At 46.8% G+C, this 21,928-nt stretch overlaps 1 protein-coding gene across 4 annotated transcripts in view; it reads right to left on the minus strand.

The window, feature by feature from the left end:
• The window catches only part of Specc1 (sperm antigen with calponin homology and coiled-coil domains 1), a 267,140-nt gene that overhangs the window by 183,195 nt on the left and 62,017 nt on the right, over positions 1 to 21,928 (minus strand). For all 4 annotated transcript variants that reach the window (XM_041664024.1, XM_041664025.1, XM_041664026.1 and 1 more), the window contains exons 2-3: positions 15,629 to 15,798; positions 11,551 to 11,683 (exon numbers count right to left, since the gene is read on the minus strand). In XM_041664024.1, coding sequence (XP_041519958.1) covers positions 11,551 to 11,683; positions 15,629 to 15,775 — 280 coding nt within the window. In that variant the 5' untranslated portion in view covers positions 15,776 to 15,798. The remainder of the gene's footprint in view (positions 1 to 11,550; positions 11,684 to 15,628; positions 15,799 to 21,928) is intronic.

A 21,928-nucleotide genomic window follows, 5' to 3' on the forward strand; every position in this document is an offset into this window, starting at 1 on the left:
AAAAGTGAAATGTTAATAAGCAGAGCTGATTGAAATGATAAACGTTTGCGTGTATGTCATGCCTGTGATCCCAGCTACTGGGGAAACCAAGGCAGGATCACAGGATCAAGGCCAGACTGCAACACAGTGAGTTCAAGGATACCTGGGCAACTCAGAGAGACCCCTGCTTTACAACAAAAGGCGAAAAGAGGGCTGGCGATATCTCTAAGTGGTAGGAAGTGTGTGACTATTATGCTCGAGCCCTGGAGGAAGTCCTCAGAACCAGAGAAAGGAAAGATCATGTATGAAGGCAAAGCAGAGGCTGAGCAATCATATCCGCAAAGCTCCCATTCAGCAAAGAACTCACAGAACCCTGCAGGGAAAGTATCACACTAGCCACCTGGAAAGTGGGCAAAAGACGTGAACAAACACTTCACTGGAGAAGATACACACAAGAACATGAGAAGATCATCATTAGCCAAGAAGGGATGGCAAAGTAATATCAATGAAATATCCAGCCTAAGGGCTAAGATAAAAACTACTGAGGATCAGGGCTGGAGAGATGGCTCAGTGGTTAGGAGCACTTGTTGCTTTTACAGAGGACTTGAGTTCACTTCCCAGTACCCACTTGGTGGCTCACAACCACTTAAAACTCCAGTTCCAGGGGATCCAATATCCTTCTCTGACCTCTGTGGGTATGTGGTACATATATACACACATACGAATACATATGCACAAACTAAAGAATAATAAATAAATCTTTTTTCTTCAAGCCAGGTGCTGTGACACACACCTTTAGTCCCAGCACTTGGGAGGCAGTGGTGGGCAGATCTCTGTGTATTTGAGGCCAGCCTGATCTACAGAGCAAGTTCCAGGACAGACAGGTGATGTGGGAAGTCCTTCTATATATGTGTTGCTTTTATTGGTTAATGAATAAAGAAGCTGCTTGGGCCTATGACAGGGCAGAATAGGGGTAGGTGGAAAAACTAAACTGAATGCTGGGAGAGTAGGTAGAGTCAGTGAGAAGCCATGTAGCCGCCAGAGGAGAAAGACACGAGCTGCTAGCTGGGACCTTGCCAGTAAACTATGAGCCTCATGGTAAAATATAAAGTAATAGAAATGGGTTAATTTAAGATGTAAGAGCTAACTAGAAATATGTATAAGCTATTGGTTTAATTAATACAGTTTCTGTATGGTTATTTCGAGTCTGGGCAGCCGGGAACAAACAAGCAGCCTTTGACAACAGACAGGGCTACACAGAGAAAACGTCTTGAACCTCCCACCCAATCTCTTTTTTTAAGGCAATATAGTGAGGACACTGAGCACTGACAAGTAAGCACAAAGCCTGGACCATCTACACACTGCTGATGGGATTCAGAACAGCAGAGCAACCAGGGGCACACATTCAGCAATTTCTTAACACACTACATGCAACAGGACCCAAAAAATGAACTCCTCAATATTTTCCACAAAAATTCTCCTGAAAGTTCACCCAATGGCTGGGAATATAACACTTGCCGAGCATGTAAGAGATCCCCAGCAACAAGGAGATTTTTTTTCCTTTACACGAAAATCTACACACAAATGTTTGTAACCACTTAATTCATCATAGTGAAAGCGTAGGAAGGACCCAGATTCAAGGAGCAGACAATCAAAGAAACCGCGATGCATTCACACTGCAAAAACCTAAGAAGTCACAGACGAACAACAGTTAGCACACTGAGCAGCCTGGATGCGTGTCCAGAGAATTATGCAAAGTAGAAAAGGCCAGGTCCAAGGGCCTCCATGCTGTGTGACTCCATTCACAAAACATCTTTGAAACAACATAATTGCAGAAACAGAGAACAAACTGGTGATAGACGGTGGAGGAGAAGGTGTGGTTGTGAAAGGGTCACACGAGGAACCCTTGTGTTGGGGGAAGTGTTCGAAGGCCTCATTATGTCAGGGTCAACGCCTTGGTTAGGGTGTATTCTGTCAAGAATACATCAGGAAAAGCTGGTAGAGGACACGCGATCTACACATATCACCTGTTATAACTGCATGCAGATCTATAATTGCAAAACAGAAAGTACAAAGCACATTTAATATATTTTTCCTAAATTTAAAAACGTTCATATTGATTTTACATGTTGGTTTTAAAAGTGTTTGTTCTGAAAACCATTTTCCAAACCAGAAAAGGTCACAAATTACAAAGTGACGGAAATGAGCAAACACTAAAGTCAAACTCAGGGGGAAAGCTGAGAAGCAAAGATTTGGTACACAACATGCACCCTCCAGATGGAGCTCCATGAGTTCAAGGCCAGCCTATTCTACACAGAAAAGTCCAGTCAGCCAAGGTTACACAGTGAGAAACTGTCTAAAAATAAAGGTTTTTTTTGGATAAAAATAAATATTTTTAATAAATAAAATTAAAAACAATGAAAATGAGCTAGAAAATTATTTTCATCAGGTCTACAATCTACTAGGTCATCTGAAATCCCTTAGACATGGTCCATCCACTAGGACATTTAATTACTGCTCAGAACATTACAAATGAAGTGAGCTGGCCACCTGGCAAGCATTGGGGTGCGCCGCACCTGAGCCCCATCCTGTTTCCCAGATGGAGGGAAACTGTTTTTAATGACTAAGACCACAATCCAACTCTGTCCTACACAGGTGCACAGGACCAGCTTTACAGAACGTGATTCCCCCGAGCCATCTAGCAATGGAACCAGAACTGGATGAAGGGAAGTCACCTGCTCCTCCTGCGGCACAGCCCAGCGCTCTCCCCAGTCAGTCTCGGGTGCAGCAGTTTCTACTGACAGAATCTATGGTGTGCAGCCTCTCCCTCTTGCTGAGGGAGTCAGGTGCCCGCTCGTCCATGATGCTACTTCATTAGACTCTGGCTTCCTAGTCTTTCTCTTCTACATCAGGGGAAGCATTAGATTGGGTTTCTTTTCTTCAGTCACATGTTGTGGACTCCTAACTTTCACTTCAGGACATTAAAGGTTTCCACAAAGTGCTCGCTGTGCAGAAAGAAATGAGTCGCAGGGCAGGCCCTATATGAAGCTTCTCCAGAGCAGGTCCAGGATTCCTATGTCTTGACTACACTTCATGGAAGATCATGCACAGAAAATAGCCACAGCTGGCTAATAAGAACAATACAAGCTAGGGCCAGTGAACACCACAGATAGGTACCCTCCCCCAACCCCTTCTCAAGATTAAGGAGGGAGGATATCCTGACACGGGTTATAAATTAGATGGACCTTGAGAACATTAAGCAAATCACAGAAGGACATAGAGCATGATCTCAGAAAAGCTAGAAGAACACACTCATAGGGACAGAAGATAGATTAGCAGGTTAGGGATTGTGGGGAGGAGTCGGTGAAGCTGTGGGTGGCAGGAGCTTGAGGAGGCAGCTGGTCTCATTGCATCTGCAGACAAGACAGAGTGTCAGGCTGGAGAGAAGGCTCAGCAGTTCTGAGTGCTTGCCCTGCAATCCTTATGACTGGAGTTTAGATCCCAGCACCATTAACAAGCCAGGCATCCCACACATGCCTGTACCCCAGCTCCAAGTGGGGTGAAGACAGGAGGGTTGTTCAGGTCTGTTGGGTTTCAGGCTATTTAAGACAGCATGTGCCCCAGGTTCAGGGCGAGCCCTTGCTTCAAAGGAATAGGAAGGGAGTGATAGAGAAGGCCCCGTGATGCCTGCTTCTAATGGCTACATGCACAGCCTGTATGCTCATCATACACACACAGTGTGTTCATGTACACACGGTATGCTCGTCACACAAACAATGTGTTCATGTACAGATGGTATGCTCGTCATACACACAGTGTGTTGATGTACACACGGTATGCTCGTCACACAAACACAGTGTGTTCATGTACACATGGTATGCTCGTCATACACAGTGTGTTCATATATGTACACACGGTATGCTCGTCACACAAACAATGTGTTCATGTACACACGGTATGCTCGTCATACACACAGTGTGTTCATGTACACATGGTATGCTCGTCACACAAACAATGTGTTCATGTACAGATGGTATGCTCGTCATACACACAGTGTGTTGATGTACACACGGTATGCTCATCTCACAAACACAATGTGTTGATGTACACACGGTATGCTAATCATACAAACACAGTGTGTTGATGTACACACGGTATGCTCGTCATACACACACAGTGTGTTCATGTACACACGGTATGCTCGTCACACAAACACAGTGTGTTCATGTACAACGGTATGCTCGTCACACACACACAGTGTGGTTCACACACACATGGTATGCTCATGCACACACATGCAGGCACAAAACACTCCAGAGAGACACAGACAATTTAGATCAATATTAAAATCTTTTTTTAAAAAAACATACAAAGAAGCAGAGAATGAGCGATGTTGTGTTCAGTGGCTTTTCCCTTTTTATGCGAACCAGAACCGAAGCGCGCAGGGAATAGCACTGCCTACTTTTAGGGTGAGTCTTCCCACCTCACTTAGCCTGATCAAGATAATCACTAAAGCCTAGAAGTGAACCTAATAATCCCCCAAGGGTGTGTCTGGAGTCTTGGCTCGTAGGTGAGTCTAGGTTCTGCCATAAGAATTCTAGATCTTGCCAAGTGTTTTTATCATAATTTGAAGATGAATTAAATGTAGAAAAATAAAATACTGAATTTGAAATTGTTGTTTTATCACCAAATCTAGTCATGAATAAGTGGCTCTCTGAAATTATGAAAGCAACAAACTCATTCCCGATGCTGCTATTGTGTGAACTTTCCAGATGGACTGTGACCCTTGACCCGCCCCACCCTCTCCCTCAGTCCTGCACCAGGGCCCCTCAAAGCTCAGAAAGCACTCAGCAGGGCATGTCCTCAAGCTGAACTCCTATCTGTTCTGAGCCCAGGTCTGTGTCTGTGTGATCCTATGCCGCCACCACTGCCTGACTGCTGGGTGGCCTCTACTGTGCTTTCTCTTCCGGCTGATAAGTGGATACCTTCCATTTTTCACATTCCTGTAGCAGAGCCTGGTTCCTCTTCTCCCTGTGGCCCCTGGTGGCCTCAGCCAAGCCCTTAACTACTGACCCTGCGGCTTCAGGAGCTCTTCCAGTGGGAGTATTCCAGGGTCGGACTTCCCACCTCGTCCTATGGTGGTCACCCCCCGAGACCTGCACCACGTGTTTTCTACACATGCTCCTGCAGGTCACCATGCCCTGGTTTCCTCTCAGTGTCTGTGGTGTGGATGAAGACAGTTGGCACTTTCTAGTCTGTCTTCTGGTCCAAGGGATAGAATGGTACCACCTCATTGGACGGCAGTAAAGGAAAACAGATACAGCGCACAGTAAGCAGCGTCAGTGCGGAAATAATGAGTCTTCAATAAAGGAAGAAAATGAGGGTCCCGCCCCGCAGTGAACTCTGCAGCAGGAAGAACCCAATTATCAGAACCTGGATCAGCACAGTCTTCACCCCTGTGAGCCAGGACAGGCAGCACAGATCAGAGCCAGTTCATTGCAGAATGTTGGGCATGTGTCCTGTGGGGCCATGGATACCTCCAACAAGAGGGCTAGCAAGATGGTTCCGCAGGTCCCAGCACTAGCCAGCAAGCCTGATAACCTGAGTTCAACCCCTGGGACCCACATATAAGAGAGGACTGAGTCTCACTATTACTCCTCCAGCTTCCACACATGGACTATGACAAATGCATGCCCATATTCATAAAATAAACGAACAAGATGGGATTTTTCTATATGTCTAAAGGAGTGACTGTTACATGTATTTTTCTACAGTAAAGGATCAGGGCGTTAGACTGGTTGGCTTCACCCTTCGAAATATCTCCAGAACCTGCCTGCTGCTCCAAGCTCCCAGCTCGTCCAGGCCATAACAACTTGTTTCGTCATTTATGACAGTGGCCGCCCATCTGGTCTCCCAACCTCACCTGTCTACTTTGAACAAGCAGTCGAAGGATTCCTTAGGAAATGAACTCGGGAGCTGTCCCTATTCCAGGGAACCCTGCAGAAGTCACCTATGCCTGCCTGCCGGGCTGTGGGTTCTTCTGTAGCCCTGTCTCTCTGCTCCCAGGCTGTGCTGGGCACTCGAGGGCAGTCAACCCTGCCACAGTGGTCATGTTCTGCTCAGATGGCTCAACGGAGGCAGAGATCTTTGTCCTGGTGGCTTCTTCTCAAAACAGTGCTGAATTCACGTGGAGTAAGTGTTCAAATTATTTGTTAAACTGAAGAATTATTTCCGACGTCAACAGTGCCTCATCAAACCAAGGCTCCAGTGCATCAATATTTTGGACAAGGCTACCACCTGGTGGTGACATTCTGCCACAGCAGGATCATCCCTGCGTCCAGTTGACTTGAGAGGCAACTCTTGGCACAAATACTCTAAAAGCTTCTTGTTTTGCAATCTACATCGCTGGGGAAGAAGGGGTACATATAAAGGGCACCCCCATATGTAAAATACACTCCAGGGAGAAGAGGAAGAAGACATGGCTTACTCAGAAAGTCCAAAAGTGAGTGCCAAGGACATGACATGGGCGAGGCTGATAAAACCCCAACCTATGTGCTGGCTCAGACCTGATGAAACAGTCAGAGCCCCAAGTCTGTCTGAGGAAGAAGTGCCAGCAGGCCTGGGAGGCCAGGGACCAAGGGGAGAGAGGCAGGGCAGCAGGTGGCACACTTGACCTAATAGATCCTGCCTTGTTTGTTCTTGGGGAAGGAGGGGAACTAGACACAGCCTTTGAAAGCCTTCTGGAGGGCTTCTGGGTAGCCCATACTTACCAGGTTAAGCCGCTCCCATCCTACCTGCCATGTGTCAGTTGTCAAGTGTTAAATGTGAGTGCTGGGGGCTTGAGATGGATACTGAATAATTGTAGGTTTAGAATAAAGTGCATGCAAATCTAAATAAAGAAATGATAGCAGTGCAGGTACCAGGCCAATGGCCAGATCTGATCTACGTGAATTGCCTCTGCATCTGTATTAGTGGCTTTCCCTGTCCCTGGGACAAGAGGCTTGACAAGAAGTAACTTAAGGGAGGACCTTTTTTGGCTCATGGTTTGAGGGGACAGTCCATCACAGCAGGAAGACACTGTGACAGAGAACGAGGTGGACACAGGGCACTCAGGAAGCAGAGGATGGAAGCTGGAGTTGAGCCCACTTTCTCCTGTCTCCCATTTCACTTAGCCCAACACTCCACACCATCTAGAAATCTCCCAGATTATTCCAACCCAGTCAGGTTTGACCACGAACATTAATCATTACAGTGTCCCATAAATATGTATATACACATACACACATATGACAGTTTAAAAATGGAAAAATTTCATCAGGAGAAAGACTAATAATACCCTTAAAATAAAAACAATACTACCATCTATGTATCAGAGAAAACAAGTCAAAAGTATAGACACTAAGTCTGCAGGCATTAAGACTCCTTCCCATGAGTCTCTATATAAATTATATATTATCTATACACTGACAGCATTTCCTGACCTCCTAGAGTTGGATGCTTTCCTTCACATACGAACTTGCAGGGAATTATATTATATTGTCTTGCCAGCATGTAAGACCATGCCCTTCACATGCATGCTCGCACACAGGCACACACACAGGTGCAAACACGTACACTCTGAACATAAACAGCAGACGGGCTGGGGTGTAGGTCAGGCTAGAGCAAACACTTAGCCTATGAAATGCCCTGGGTTCTAGCCCCAGTACCAGTTACAGTAATGTGCTAGACCAAATACAGACCAACACAAACTTAAAACATTTAAAAATTAGGAGGACAAAGAGACAGCTAAACCAGCAAAGTGCTTGCCACACAAACATGAGGATTTGTTTCAGCCTTCAGAACCCATGTAAGAAAGTCAGGTGTGCTGGACGGCAGTGGCACACACTTTTAATCCCAGCCCTCGGGAAGCAGAGACAGGCGGGTCTCTGTGAGTTTGAGGCCAGCCTGGTCTACAGAGTGAGTTCCAGGACAGCCAGGGTGGTTACACAGAGAAACCCTGTCTCAAGAAAAGAAATAAGGAAATTAAGTGAAAGGAAGGAAGGAAGGGAAGGAAGAGAAGGAGGGAGGGAGGGAGGGAGGGAGCCAGGTGTGACCATGTATGTCTGTAATTCCAGCACTGGGGCTAGAGACAGGAGCATCGTAGGGGCTCACTGGCTAACCAACCAAACCAACAAGCTTCAAGTGTTGCCAGGTTTGTTCAAACTGTCCATAATTGGTGTGTCTGTCCATCTACCAATAGTAACAATCGCGATGATTACCTGTTTTGGTTTTTCTAATGTGGGGTGTCATATATAGAATTATTGTTCTGAGTAATAGCTCCTTAGCTACAAGTGAAGCCGTAGATGGAGAGCTATTAATTTACTATTGGATATCTATTTCTTTTTATGTGAGCTACATATTGCTCTACAGACTTCCTTATGGGTCTGGATAATCTTTGAAAACTTGCATGTATTGTAAATAATCTTTCAGCATCCTTGAAGGGGTATTTATTTTTATTTTATGTGTATAAGTGTTCACCTTCATATATATGTGTGCTATGTACTCACGGAGGACAGAAGAATGTGTCAGATCCCTTGGAAGTGGAGTTACATATGGCTGAGCGCTGCCATGTGGGTGCTGGGAACTGTGCCCAGGTCCTCTGAGAGCGCGAGCATTCTTAACTGCTGAGCCATCTTTCTCTGGCCCTTGGCTTTCTGATGATGAAAAGCACCTCCTTTGTCCTACACAGGTTAACGCTCTGGTGTTTTCTTTATGTTTAAAACTTTTGTTACATCTATGTACGTACGAGTGTGTACGTGTCATGTATGTTTGTGTGTGTGTATGTGTATGTGTGCACGTGCGTTCATCCGAGCACATGTGTGAACATGTGTACAGGTGAGGGGTGTTAATGTGGAGACTATGGGTCAATGTGGACTGCCTTCTGCAATCTCTCCACCATGGGTCAACACGGAATGCCTTCTGCAATCTCTCCACCATGGGTCAACACGGAATGTCTTCTGCAATCTCTCCACCATGAGTCAACATGGAATGCCTTCTGCAATCTCTCCATCATGGGTCAACACGGAATGCCTTCTGCAATCTCTCCACCATGGGTCAACACGGAATGTCTTCTGCAATCACCTCGTTTTGTGAGCCAGTCTCTCTCACTGAACCTAGGACCCTCCACATACCAAGCTGGCTTGTCAGCAAGCCCTGGGGATCCACCTGCCTCCACTTGCCCAGGGCCGAGGGAACAGGCAAGCGCTGCCTCATTTGGCTTTGCACATGGGCACCAGAGGACGAACTCAGGTCTTCATGCTGGCACAGCAGGCATTTTACCCTCCCACATCCCTGTGACTTATTTATGTAAGAATGAGTTCCAATTTTATTTTTCAGAGTTACCCAGACTTGACTTAACTTACTTTAACTTCTTCTTGAAGTACTGGGGATTGAACTCAGGGTCTCTCACCTGCTGAATTTGCGCTGGACCCTAAACCACGCCCACAGGCTCCAGCTTGGCATAAGCCACCTTTTACCCTGTACCAAATGTGCATGTGGATGCTGCCTTCCTCCGTGGCTCCCTGTGCTGCCTGCAGTCTCTGGCTAGCAGCATCTCCACCCGCTATCCACTAGGTGGAAGTATAACCTCCAATCAGGACAACCCAACACCTTTCCCCTGGGCCAAGCACTGCTTGTTGGCTGATGAGGGACTTCCTCAGTATCATTTTACTCACGTGGCTGCTCCCAGTTTCACGTTGATATGTTAATTAGGACGAAAATGAATTGATGGAATAATTTAGACACCCTTAATAGATTTAATATATGACACTACTGAATTTAGTCTTTGCTATATTTAATCTTCCTATCCCAAGCCCACACATTTCCTCCCATTTATTCACAAGGACATAGACGTGTTCTCCAAATGGGTGTTAGGTATCTTTTAATGTATAGGCTCTTACATAACTGAGTTTATTGCTAAGTGTTTCTCCTTTCTTAATGTTTGTTTGTTTGATTGTTTGAGAGAGGGTTTCTCTGTGTGTAGCCCCGGCCGTCCTAGACCTCACTCTGAGACCACCAGGCTGACCTCACATTCACAAAGACCCACCTCACAAGTGCTGAGTTTAAAGTTAAGTACCATCATGGCCTGGCTCCACATCTTTTCTTACATGAGATAATTTCTCCCAATATTATATAACCAGTCTCTGGTCAGAGACTATTCAATCTTTTCCTTTCAGACAAGGTGCCATTGAGCCTAGGCTGGCCTGAACTCCTGATCCTCCTGTCTCGGCCTTCCAAGGGCTATTGACTTATTTTTTGAGATGAAGTCTTTGCCTTGCTCATCTAGTGGGTTCAGGTGACACTCCTGTCTCTGAGTACTGGGACCGCAGGCAACACTCCTGTCTCTGAGTACTGGGAACGCAGTTACGTGTTGCCAAATGCAACAAGATAACATACTTCCTTGTTAGAGCCTCTCCACACACATTTACCATCTATCAAGAGTTTATTACTAAATCAGGATGGTGGTAAATTCTGACGGCTCCATTGTCCACATCCATCAAGATGACCATGTGGTTTTTCTGTGACCTATGATACACCTAGCAGGCATATAATGCTAATGTTCATTCATTCACTCATTTTTTAAGATTTGATTTGATGAGTATTTTGCCTGCACGTAGGTCTATGCACCATATGTGTGCAATCCCCATGGAGGCAGGAAAGAGTGCTGGAATTACAGACAGTTGTGAGCCACTACGTGGGCGCCGAGAACTGAACCTGGATCCTCTGGAAGAGCAGTAAGAGCTCTTAACCACTGAGCCGTCTGCCAAGCCCCTCATTGACGCATTCTTAGAGAATGCAGCTCCACTTGGTTGTGCTGTCCGCACCTGCCCTTTGACATTTTCTTGGACAGCATTTGCTAACGCTTTAATATCTCACTTTTGTATTAATACTGAGAATAAAGTTGGCATTCATTTTTAACTAATTATTACTTTAATGGCATCTGTTAACTTTGGAATCAGTAGTCGAGGCTTGCTTGGTGAAAATGTGTTACTTTCATTTGCTGTATTTAGTACAAATTCAGTCTTTAACAGCTACGTCATCATGTAGAAACACAAGCCCTTCTCCTTACATCCAAAGCCACATTCGGGCCTCACATTAAACACCTTGAAGGCCAAACAAATTAAAATATATCTTCAGAAAGTAATGTTTTGTGAAATGGGTCGAGGAGTGGTGAGCATCACACCCATCAACAATCATCATGACCAAGGAAGACCTCAGCTGTTCGTCACCTTGGGCCTATCCATGACCCACTGCCATCCATTGCCACCATCCGGGATGACTCCAGAGCTACACCACCTTGCTAAAAGGATTCCACACACACGGGTGACAAGTGGACTCCTGAGGTGACATGACAAACCATTGCCCTTCTGTTCTCCATCAGTCTCCCAGGTTGTATGCTGTCTCCCCAGTGCACAAACTCCACAGGTAAGGACTATGCCCCCAGATGAGCTCCAGGCCAGGGTGATGGGGGAGGACGGATCATGAGTGAAAAGGAGCTTCCACAGGACAGGATGCCACCGAGGTCCTTCCTACCTGTGTTGCTTCTCAGGCGGCTCTCAGTGAGCTCGGAGATGGCTCCGGAGGTTGAGGTCTTCTTCAGGCGCACCGTCCCCGCGGAAGCGCTGCCAGGCTTGTTGAGCATGTCCTCACTGCTGGCCCTCTTGAGCTGGAGAGAAGTTAGAGGGACAAAGACACAGTGAGGAATGCTGCACCCACCAGGTCAAGGACATAAAGACTTACAAAGGAGACCGCCATCCCTGAGAATCAAAGCGTCAAGCTACTAGTATAGAAGGAATAAGCAGGAAGAGCACCCGATTTGGTTACTACCGCATGTTCTCTCTCCGTTTGTGGCTTTGCTTCCTGTTACCCAAAGGCAGCTCAGCACCCGTCTAGGTTTCTGGCTTGCTATGGAAGATCCCCCTGAAGGGATGTGCTCAGGGGTTGCTTCGGCGTGTGCAGGAAATGCTCTAAGGGCATCACTGGGATTGATGCTGCTGAGCACCTGCTTGGTCTGCAGTCGCCCAGCCTTGGTAGAGGAAAGACTTCTCTAGTGGCTTGGCTCTTTTGCTTTTTTGCTTTTTGGTTTGAACCCCAATATCTGTCTCCAGGTTTTTACTATCCGTGTTACATTTCAAGCCCATAATAATCTTGTAAAGTCATTGCATGTGTGTCCATCGTTGGCTGTAGAGTCATCTCATGGCTTTTGGCTGTATATTAGTGAGCTCTCCTGCAGTTTTTGTAAACCTGGCATAAGAGCATATCTGCATTTTGACTGGAGATTTTTAAGGGCTCCATTGCCACATGGCTAGGAGCAACCATACTGAGAGCATTCTGTAGCAACTATCACAGAACACTGTTGGTACTCAAGACTCAGACAATGAGCCCATGCTGGAAGGCTGCACTCCTTCAAGGACGTACTCTTACAGAACCTTCTGGGAAGACTTGGCATCCTCAAACAGGTCTAGCATGGGATCATCCTGGGGCCAGCATCTGACCACTCTCAGTTATGGGTTTTTTTTTCTTATTTTTCTTTATTGTTCTCCTTTCCTTTTATCAACAAATAGGAAATGAAGAAAAAGGCAACCAGGCCTTTCAAGAGATGCAGGAGGTCAGTAGGCTGGTCATATACTTCATATATATGCTGGGCAAGGCTGGGTGGGCATCAGGGGGTGACACAGAAGCAGGGACCAGCCTTAGAGTCAGTCCTTGGACCAGCCTCTCTGAGACGCCGTCTTGAACCCTTGTCCCCAGAGATGTGGGCACCTTAGGCTATGTTCATTTTACTATCATCCTTGGGGCTTCCCTGCTATGAAAAATTAGTTTAAGATGTGCTACGTTTATGCTGTGGAATATTTGTTTAACGATGCAAAGATGTGTTGCATTCTTTTATGTGACATTTATTTAACGCTGTGAAGCTGTGTTACTTTGTCTTCCTAAAACACCTGATTGGTCTAATAAAGAGCTGACTGGCCAATAGTCAGGCAGGAAGAAGGATAGGCGGGGCTTTCAGGCAGAGAGAATAAATAGAAGAGAGAAGAGTGAGGAACAAGAAGAGGAGGATGACAGGGGCCAGCCACCTAGTCACAAAGCCACACAGCCAGCCACAGAGTAAGAAGTAGAGAAAGGTACAGAGAACAAAGAAAGATAAAAGTCCAGAGGCAAAAGGTAGATGGGATAATTTAAGAAAAGCTGGTTAGAAACAAACCAAGCTAAGGCCGGGCATCCATAAGTAAGGATAAGTCTCCGTATATTTATCTGGGAGCTGGATGGCCGGGCCTCCAAAGAACAAAGAGTAAAAACACCCATCTATACTTAACCAAACTCTACTCAAAAATAGTAGAAAAAATAACATCTGTTCAGAAAATGTAGGTTGTTTTCCTCATCTTTATTCATAAAACATTACCACGTAATAGCTATTTACCTTAGATATTATAAGTGGTCCAGAGAGACTAGAGGCATCTAAGGACGCAGGACTGGTGGGCTCTGTGACAACACCACTGTTTCAGACAGGGTCCTGGGCACCCACAGATTTGGGCACCCATGGGAAGCCTGGACGGTGAGACACAACTTGGATTTTTTTTCTGTTCATACAAACTCAAACCAATGTTTTGTCGGCTGCGACCAAGTAAGCTCTGACTCATAGCCTCGGACCTTCTGTTGTGGCTGGAGTGATGTGGCCTGCTGAAGTCAGAGCGTGTGTGCTGCTGCCTGAACACCACAAAGAGGGTTTGCAGCAGCATCCCTGCCCCCCGTTCTTCCTGCATCTCCTGCCTTGTGCTTTCAGCCCCTGCAGCTCAGCCATCATTTGAAATTAGGGATTCGGTTCTATTGCGGGTGGGTTTGATTCGGTTTCCTATTTGTGAATAGTTAAGACATCCTCATCCATTTACTCTAGACAGGCATTACAAAGTCGACAAGTGCAGGCAATGCTCTGGGACATTTGCTACAGATCCCAACTGTCCTATCCGCTTAGAAGTTTCCACTGGGGAGGGAAATCTACTTGCTTTTCTGATCATCGCCTCTACCTCCTCTCTTCTGCTCTCTGGGCTTTCAGTGATCTAAAGCCCACCGTCGGCTGGAAAGGACAGGGCTGGCAAGGGGCGGGCACAGTTCAGGTCCTCCTACAACTCTTCCCAGATCCTGGTGTCCGTTTCATAATATCAGGACAAGAAAGCTCATGGATCAGAATGGAGAGCAGGAAGCCTGCCACAAAACTACTTGCTTTCCCTTGACACTTCTCTGTGGAAGAAGCTTCTGAAGCAATGCCCTTCGCTGTTGAAAAGCACAAGTCTAAGGCAGGTGGTTCCAACACCCGCCTGGGAGTTCACAGACGCCAAGTGGCTCAGTCTGCTTTAGAGTGATCTCACTGCCCTAAAGGCCCACCTAAGCCACCAGGCTGACTCTCCCAGAAGAACAGAGGGCCATCGCATTTCCTACACACTAAGGGCTTAGCAGGCAGCACAGGCTTTCCTAAGCAGCGCTGTGGTCGACAGAAGCACGCAGTCCTGCCCTCCTGGAGCGCACGGCCAGCCTAAGGGAGACAGGTGCTCAACATCCAGAGGTGCGGTGGAGTAGGAGCTGCAGGGGATGCTGAGGAGGGAGTGGAGCGTGGACGCAGTCAAGGAGCACGGCACACAGGGTATTCAAGAGCCGCCTCTGACGTGATGCCCTCCAGGCAGAGACAGGAGGCAATACAAATACAGAAGTGTGCCTGGCATGTCCAAGGGACAATTGTTACAGGTACAGAGGAGAATGACAGTGTCCAGCAGGAGATGGGGGTGGACAGCCTCTCTGGTCACTAGGAGAGCTTTGCTTCTCACTCTATCCAACAGAAAGAACTCGAGTGGGCGTTCAGCAGAGAAGTGGCATGTCACATACGCTAAAGGGACTCCTCCAGCATCTGTTGGGAAAAGAATGTGGAGTACCAAAATGAAAGCTGTGGGGTGGGGGGAGCCAGATAGGGAAGGATGGCACGTGGGGAGAGGCCACAGTAAGAGGATTCAGGTGAAATCTATTCTCCAGGCAGAAGGAATGGCTTCTTACTGATGCATTGTGGGGACATGAACGAAGGAGCTTTCAAGGACTCAGGTCTAAACAACCTAAAGGAAAGAGGAACCATCCACTCTACAAAGGGTAGCTCAGAGAGGAGCAGATTAGGAGGTGATGGAGGCAGGGGTTGAATTTGGCTAGGACACAGTACAGTGGGGGTGGCATCTCGACCCTCAAGGCAGTGAGAAGGTTCCTGATTAGCAATAGAAATCTCGATACCATTCACAGAACAGACGCTGTCCCCTGGAAAATGGCTCTCAACAAGGACCGTCCCGCAATCTGGGTGTGTGTTAGAAAAAAGAGGATGCATTTCAGACGTCACCACGATTGGATGTGGAGCTGATGGGGCAGAATGGGAAATTTACATATTCTATGATTCACATGTACAAAAAGCCCCCCTCCCCAGTTTTCGCTGAGTCTTTAAACAGCTCACACATCTCTTTCCCCATCCTGGAGCACTCCACTGTCCCCCATTCACTCCATCCCCTCAGGTGCTGCTGGGGTTTGCTACTGACACACAGGACACTGAGCATTCTCACAGACCTGCCCTGAAAGTCTGTACCTTACTAAGCCGAGACTCGAAAGCCAGCGAGGTTGAAGACTTGGAACTCTTCATGCCAGAAGGGGTCCCAGGGAGGGGCCGTGTGCGATCAGGGCCATGGCTGCCTGCTTTGGCAACTGGACTCCAGGGCTTGGTGGCACTCCGCATGATGTCTTGGGGAGGTCTTCTCTCTGTAGAAAGGTAAAAAGGAAAACACTCGTCTCCAAGACGCTACTTGTGAGTGACATAAGGCTTTACAAACTCCCTTCACCAGGCTTACCATTGCTACCACAGAACGAGTGTTAGGATTTAGCCAGGTATAGAAGAATACCGTGCACCGAAGACGCTGCTGTTGCACGCTGCTCATTTTTATACCTCTGAACGGGTGCTTGCCAGTTTATTAACACGTATATGTGATGCAATTGATATTCTGCTATTGCTTTTCAGCAAATGATACCTTGTTCTTGTTACAGACACCTAACAGCTACGTATCTCAATACACATCTGTAAGTACACACATGCCTTCGCACGCATGCACGCACACACACACACACACACACACTATGGTGACTGGCATCAAGATATAATATGTCCCCAAGCTTTGCAGCCTTAGAACTATCAAAACAGTCTCCTTAATTTTTAAACACATATAAATGAATTATTTCAGAGTTAAAGAGTTCGCAGAAACACATATGACTTCTTTTAGATAAAAATGGATACCATTTTTAAAAATTAATAAGGCATATTTTAATTGATCAGACTTGACATGCAGGATTATTTCCCTAGTTAAATAATTTATGGAATGAAAAAAAATATTGTTCAAAGTATCAGACTGCAAGGCTAAGCTATGCACATCTTTAATCCCAGTACTCTGGAAGCAAAGGCAGATGGGTCTCTGTGAGTTCAAGACCTGCCTGGTCTATATAATGATTTCCAGGACAGCCAGAGATATATAGAGAGACCCTGTCCCAGGGGAAAGAAGACAGAAGTGCCAGCAGTCCAGGTAAAGTCATCAACTGTCATTCATGATCCCTTGCATCCTCCAACCCCCAGCCTCGCCATCAACAGCATCTCCAGGATAGATAGAAGTCCTGGTATCTTTCTACAACCACCTTGCCTCTGTCTGTCCCCGTGGACTCTGGTATGACACAAGGTACCAAGCCACAGTGTCTATGCTTTCAAATAACACCCACAGAGGACAAGCAATTCTGGAAGCCACTTCCATGGGGTATAAGGCTCTGGTTAACCTTAAGGGGTGGTAGCTGGTACTAGAGTGGACGGTCTCCTCGGCCTCACTGCATTGTAGGACGTCTGCAGCCCAGCTCAGGCGGCCATCACCTCATGCTCCTGTCCCTTCCCTGACCAGAAGAAACTATCTCAGCAGACAGTATCTGTCTCTCCAAGAGTCACCCGGTTCCTCTTCCTGTTTAAGCAAAGTGATTACATAGAGATAAGTGTCCTATGTAGCTGGTTCTCTCTACAGCTGCATAGATGTGGCTAACAATGAAACTGTATGTCTATAACATGAACCAGGCCCTGGGTTCTATCCCTGACACACACACATGCATGCACCTGAATTCATTATTGGTAAAAGAAAAAAAAAGGAATATTATTTGCTTTTGGTAATTTTTTTCCTGAAGATGATATATGATTTCAGTTGCATGATCCGCTCAGAACTTCTTAGTCTCAGCTTGGTTCCAGGTCTTGTGATTTCTTAAAAATTCAGTATTAAAAAAAAAAAGCAGCTTACTGCCAATGTATTTTACTGATGCTTAACACTGATTATTTTTCTTTCTCGACCCATGCTTTTTCTTTCTGGTTTCCACAGCAACAGTAAAAGAACACTTAGGTTAAGACCTGTGCAGTGACTAATTTCATTTGGCTGGCGCTCTCTCTCTCTCTCTCTCTCTCTCTCTCACTCTCTCTCTCTCTCTCAAATGAACTACTGCAGCCCAAAAGATTCCTCAAGAGAACTGGTAAATTTTGCCCCCAACTACAAGACAACCAGGACCCTGTCAGGCTGACTCTGACTCGTGGAGAACACTGAATAAAATACCCACTTGACCAGCATCCTTTTATCCATTAGAACTCCTTGGCAGCGAGCATTGCGGGGCTTACTCTATGAAAACTCAAGGTGTGTGCTTCCCCAAACCTGCCCAGATTACCCTTAAAATGAAAGCGCCTTTAACCACTCCCCACAAGAGAAAACTATGAAGCTAGAAGCAACAGTCAAAGGACGGACACTTTCCCTGTCGATCGTTTTCCTGATATTTTAGGAAGACTCAATCAGCTAATGAATCAATCTTGATCCAAACTCAAATATATACACTCAGCTCTTAATTTCTGGCAACTGATCTGATGGGCTGGGTGGAATTTAATTTTCTTTTCTTTTTTTTTTTTTTAAGTCAGCAGGTTGCTCGCTCTGTTTAAAAATTCTTTGGGGCTGGAGAGATGGCTCAGAGGTTGGGAGCACTGGCTGCTCTTCCAATAGGTCCTGAGTTCAATTCCCGGCAACCATATGGTGGCTCACGACCATCTGTGGTGAGATCTGGTGCCCTCTTCTGGTGTGCAGACATCCATGCAGACAGAATGCTGTATACATAATAAATAAATAAATCTTAAAAAAAAAAAAAATTCTCTGGTGACTTCTTGCCACATCACTTTCTGTACTCTCCGCAGAGAGAATTTGATAAAGCTATTCACAAACAAATACCCCCAGGAAAGGCATCCACACTTCCTTCTCTGGGAGTCTGTCATTCTTTCCCCTTCTTCACTGGACTTGGCTCTCCCTTCCATACTCATCCACACGCCAACCCCTTCCCTGCTGATTCCATCTTCTGGAAGTGAAGATGCTCAGTGATGAACCATTAACATCCTACCCACCCCATAACCAAGAGTCATCTCCTCCGATGAGAGCAGGATATCAAAACTGGCAGGCAGTTTAGGGAGAGGAACCACCGTTCTTGTCCTTGGTTATATGCCAGCAAGGTCTTGTCCTGGCTCAAGGGCACAAATACCAGAAGGGGTCTATGTTTCCTAGTCTGGTTTCTTATTAGTTTTCTTCAGCTTTAACACAACTGGAAAGAGCCCTATTGCCTAGAAACTACACATGAAGGCATAACCGAAACTACGAAGCACCTAGACTTGTCATTTAGGCCAACTGGACTGACTAGCTTTCCTCCACATGCCTTTTCTAAATTCTACAAGAAGCCCTCAGCCTAGCAGCTTGATGGTAGCCCATTTTCTGGGACCCTCTCCTGCTATTCAGGAGTTCTGCCTTCCTTCTTTCTCTTAAGTTCCCACCTAAAACCCTATTCTAACACTGCTTTCTAAGCTCATCTTCCCGTTGTTTGTGAACTTCACTCTTTGAGTTCATGAGAAAAGAGGCCCAGAAGCCATTGGTTTGTCTGGGACCTTAGCATTACAAACTAAGCACAGGTGAGGTAGGAAATCTTCTGTCACGGTTAAGGACCTCCACTTCTATTTCACAAGTAGGGTAAGTGCCAGGTGGGATGTCCAGGAGTAACATCTTACCATCGGGATGGAGAAGTGACAACCAAGCCCTGCGAGATCAAAACAGTCATGGCGAGAAGTAAGGGAGGAAGGAGGACCGGTCCTTGTGCTGCCAGGTGGAAAGGCAGCCATAGTGTCCATCCCTCAGGCTCCGTATCTTAGAAACGTACTAAATTTCACTCTGTCCTCTGCTCCAACCCTGACAAAGGCCCCCTCTGTCTCCTGGAATCCTGGCAGTCCCTGGCCCCTCCTAGCCTTGGACTTTTCTGAAACAGACTTGAGAGAGATGAATCCCCTGAGCTTCCTGTAGAGCTCAGGCTAACACTGGCCTTGCAGTCTCCTCTCTCCCAGGAAGGCCTCCTGCTGGGCAGGGAGCAGGTGCACTCCAGGCCCGTTGTCCACAGCCTTCCACCCACCCCACCACCCACTGCTTCTGCTACTACCCCTGCAGCACCCACCCCAGTTCTGGCTCCCTGGCTCCCTAACACAGAGAACCCTGACTCTACAAGAGCTGCAGTGACCTGGTAGCTGTGTGCCATTTCACTTTGAGTGGAAGGTGCTTGCAAATGCCCCACGCGGATGGTTCCTTAAATCACCTCAACACTGGGAGGTGTTGCCTTACACCATAGTCAGAATGTTGGGTATCCTCCAGATTCACACGCTGAAACCAAAGCCCCCATGTGGTACTCTTGGGAAGGAGGACATGTGGGAGACGACAATCGGGTCAGGAGAGCAGACCCCTTTCAAAAGGACCGGTGCCCTTACAGAAATGGACTAGGAGAACATTTTTGCCCTTCTATGAAGTGGGGACACATGAGAAGGTGACACCATGAGCCAGGCACAGAGCTCTCATTAGACAATGAATCTGCTGGCCCTGTCTCAGGCTTGCCAACCCCTCAACTGTGAGCAGTGATGTCCAGTCGTCCACTTTAGCACTAACGACCTAAAACCCTCCCTTTAGACAGAGGAGGAAATTTCCTTTGACTCAGGGAGGTCAAGATATTTGCCTAGAACACAGAACTCATCTGTAGCCAAGATTGAAAGCAGGGGTGGACAGACCATCCGGGTTACCTCCGCCCCCATGCGAAACAAGAGGTCTACGGATGAAATCTCCCCCCTCCCCCCGCCCCGTAGGTCTAGCTCCTCCATGACTGGTAGCCTGGCGTGTCTGAACTCTGGGCCTCCCAATATCAGATGGCGTTATAAGCAGCGATGTCACAAACCAGTGAAGGACTAAAGGTGTACATCACAAGCAGGGCACGTGGAAGACTCTTCACAAATGCTAGCTGGCTTCTGTCAACTATGTCAATCAGCCACTGCTTATCAGCTCGACAATACACCGCCACTGAGCAATTAAATCTTCAGGTCAAGGGGCTGCCAGGTGTACCAGGCAAGTGTTCTTCCTGTGCACTGAACAGCCTGTTTTCACTTGGAAATACGGGTATGAAGAAGTAGAGAGGAAAATAAACACTGAGGCAGATGCCTTACAGTCTTAGGTTTGGTTCTAGAAAATCTGGGCTGCCTCAAGATAAACACAGGTGGGCACACTCGCTGAGTAATGGCTCTCTCCTGGATGTGAATTAGTAAAGAAAAAGAAATAGGTGGCCTCTAGCCAAGCACGGGGTAGCCAGAAGGAAAAAGAGAGTTTCTAGTATTAACTCTCTGACTTCTTAAACTCCTCATAAACAACACAAAGGGTCAAATCAATTAAGAAATTACTGTTAATTTGAGAATTCATTCAAGAGAAGGGATGGGAGCTGGGAGGAGGGCATGGAGGGAAGGCATGGAGGGAGGGTCTTCCCAGGGTGTTTTCTTTTTCAAAGTTCAAGCATTTTATTTTGATGCCAAGCTTCATTCCTGTTCAGAAGAGTGTATGACTTACGTTTAAACTGTCTCCCATGAACCGCCCAGCATAAAATAGTGACAAAGAGGAAAGGGAGGGGAGGAGGGCACACACAGAGGAATATAAAAAGGTGCAGTGCTCCAGCAAAGCCTAGGAACTGTGGTCTTCCCGGCCTGTGCTGGGGCTAGCTGGGGGCCTTATCGTTATTTCCCTTTTAAGGCAAGAAAACTGGAAGGCGACCGGGAAAGCATTCTGGATGAACAGAAAAGAATAAGTCTCCAGGAGTGGGAGGGCGCTCAGGTCTCAGCTGCAAGCACAATGAGCAGTTGGAAGCAGAAAGCTAAAGCATTCAATCTGGGGAGCTAAGAAAATAGGAATGTGCACATAGCTCAATTACCATGGGACCCGGCAGGAAGTGCAGCGCCGGGGCTCAACATGCTGAAAATATCTAGCCAAAGACTGTTAGGACTGTATTAAGTTTGCTCCAGACATTTGGATGGGCCAGTTCCAGGCCTGAGATAACTCTGCCCCCAGGGGACACAAGGCATTTACCAAGGCAACTTGGGGTGCTACTACATGAGGCTGGAGGTGCCATTGGGCATCCTACCAACCAAAGAAATCACATGACCATGAAGCATCTAGGTCAAGACGTCAGTGATGCTGTGGGGGAAGAAGCAGTGTCGGGGTTGCAGGGCCTTGGACAGGCACCTGCTGAGCTTCCCCGTGGAAGACAGCACTGTAAACTGCCCTCAGACTTCAGTGATGGTCACAGGAAATGCTTCCAAAATGATTACTTCCTGTGGCTTGGAGATGAAAGAAATCATCCCGACAGGCTCAAATTCCTTCGTGGCCAACAGGGAAAAGAAAAGCTTTCCACACAGCATCAGAAGAGATGCTGAAAACCAGGACTCGCTGGTCCCATCGGCAGACAAGAGCTACGGAGGAGCAACTGGAGCATGGGCATA

The sequence above is a fragment of the Microtus oregoni genome, unplaced genomic scaffold (genome assembly GCF_018167655.1).
Source record: "Microtus oregoni isolate MIOR12 unplaced genomic scaffold, Mior012 000015F_ref0000493, whole genome shotgun sequence".
Classification (NCBI taxonomy): Eukaryota; Metazoa; Chordata; class Mammalia; order Rodentia; family Cricetidae; genus Microtus; species Microtus oregoni.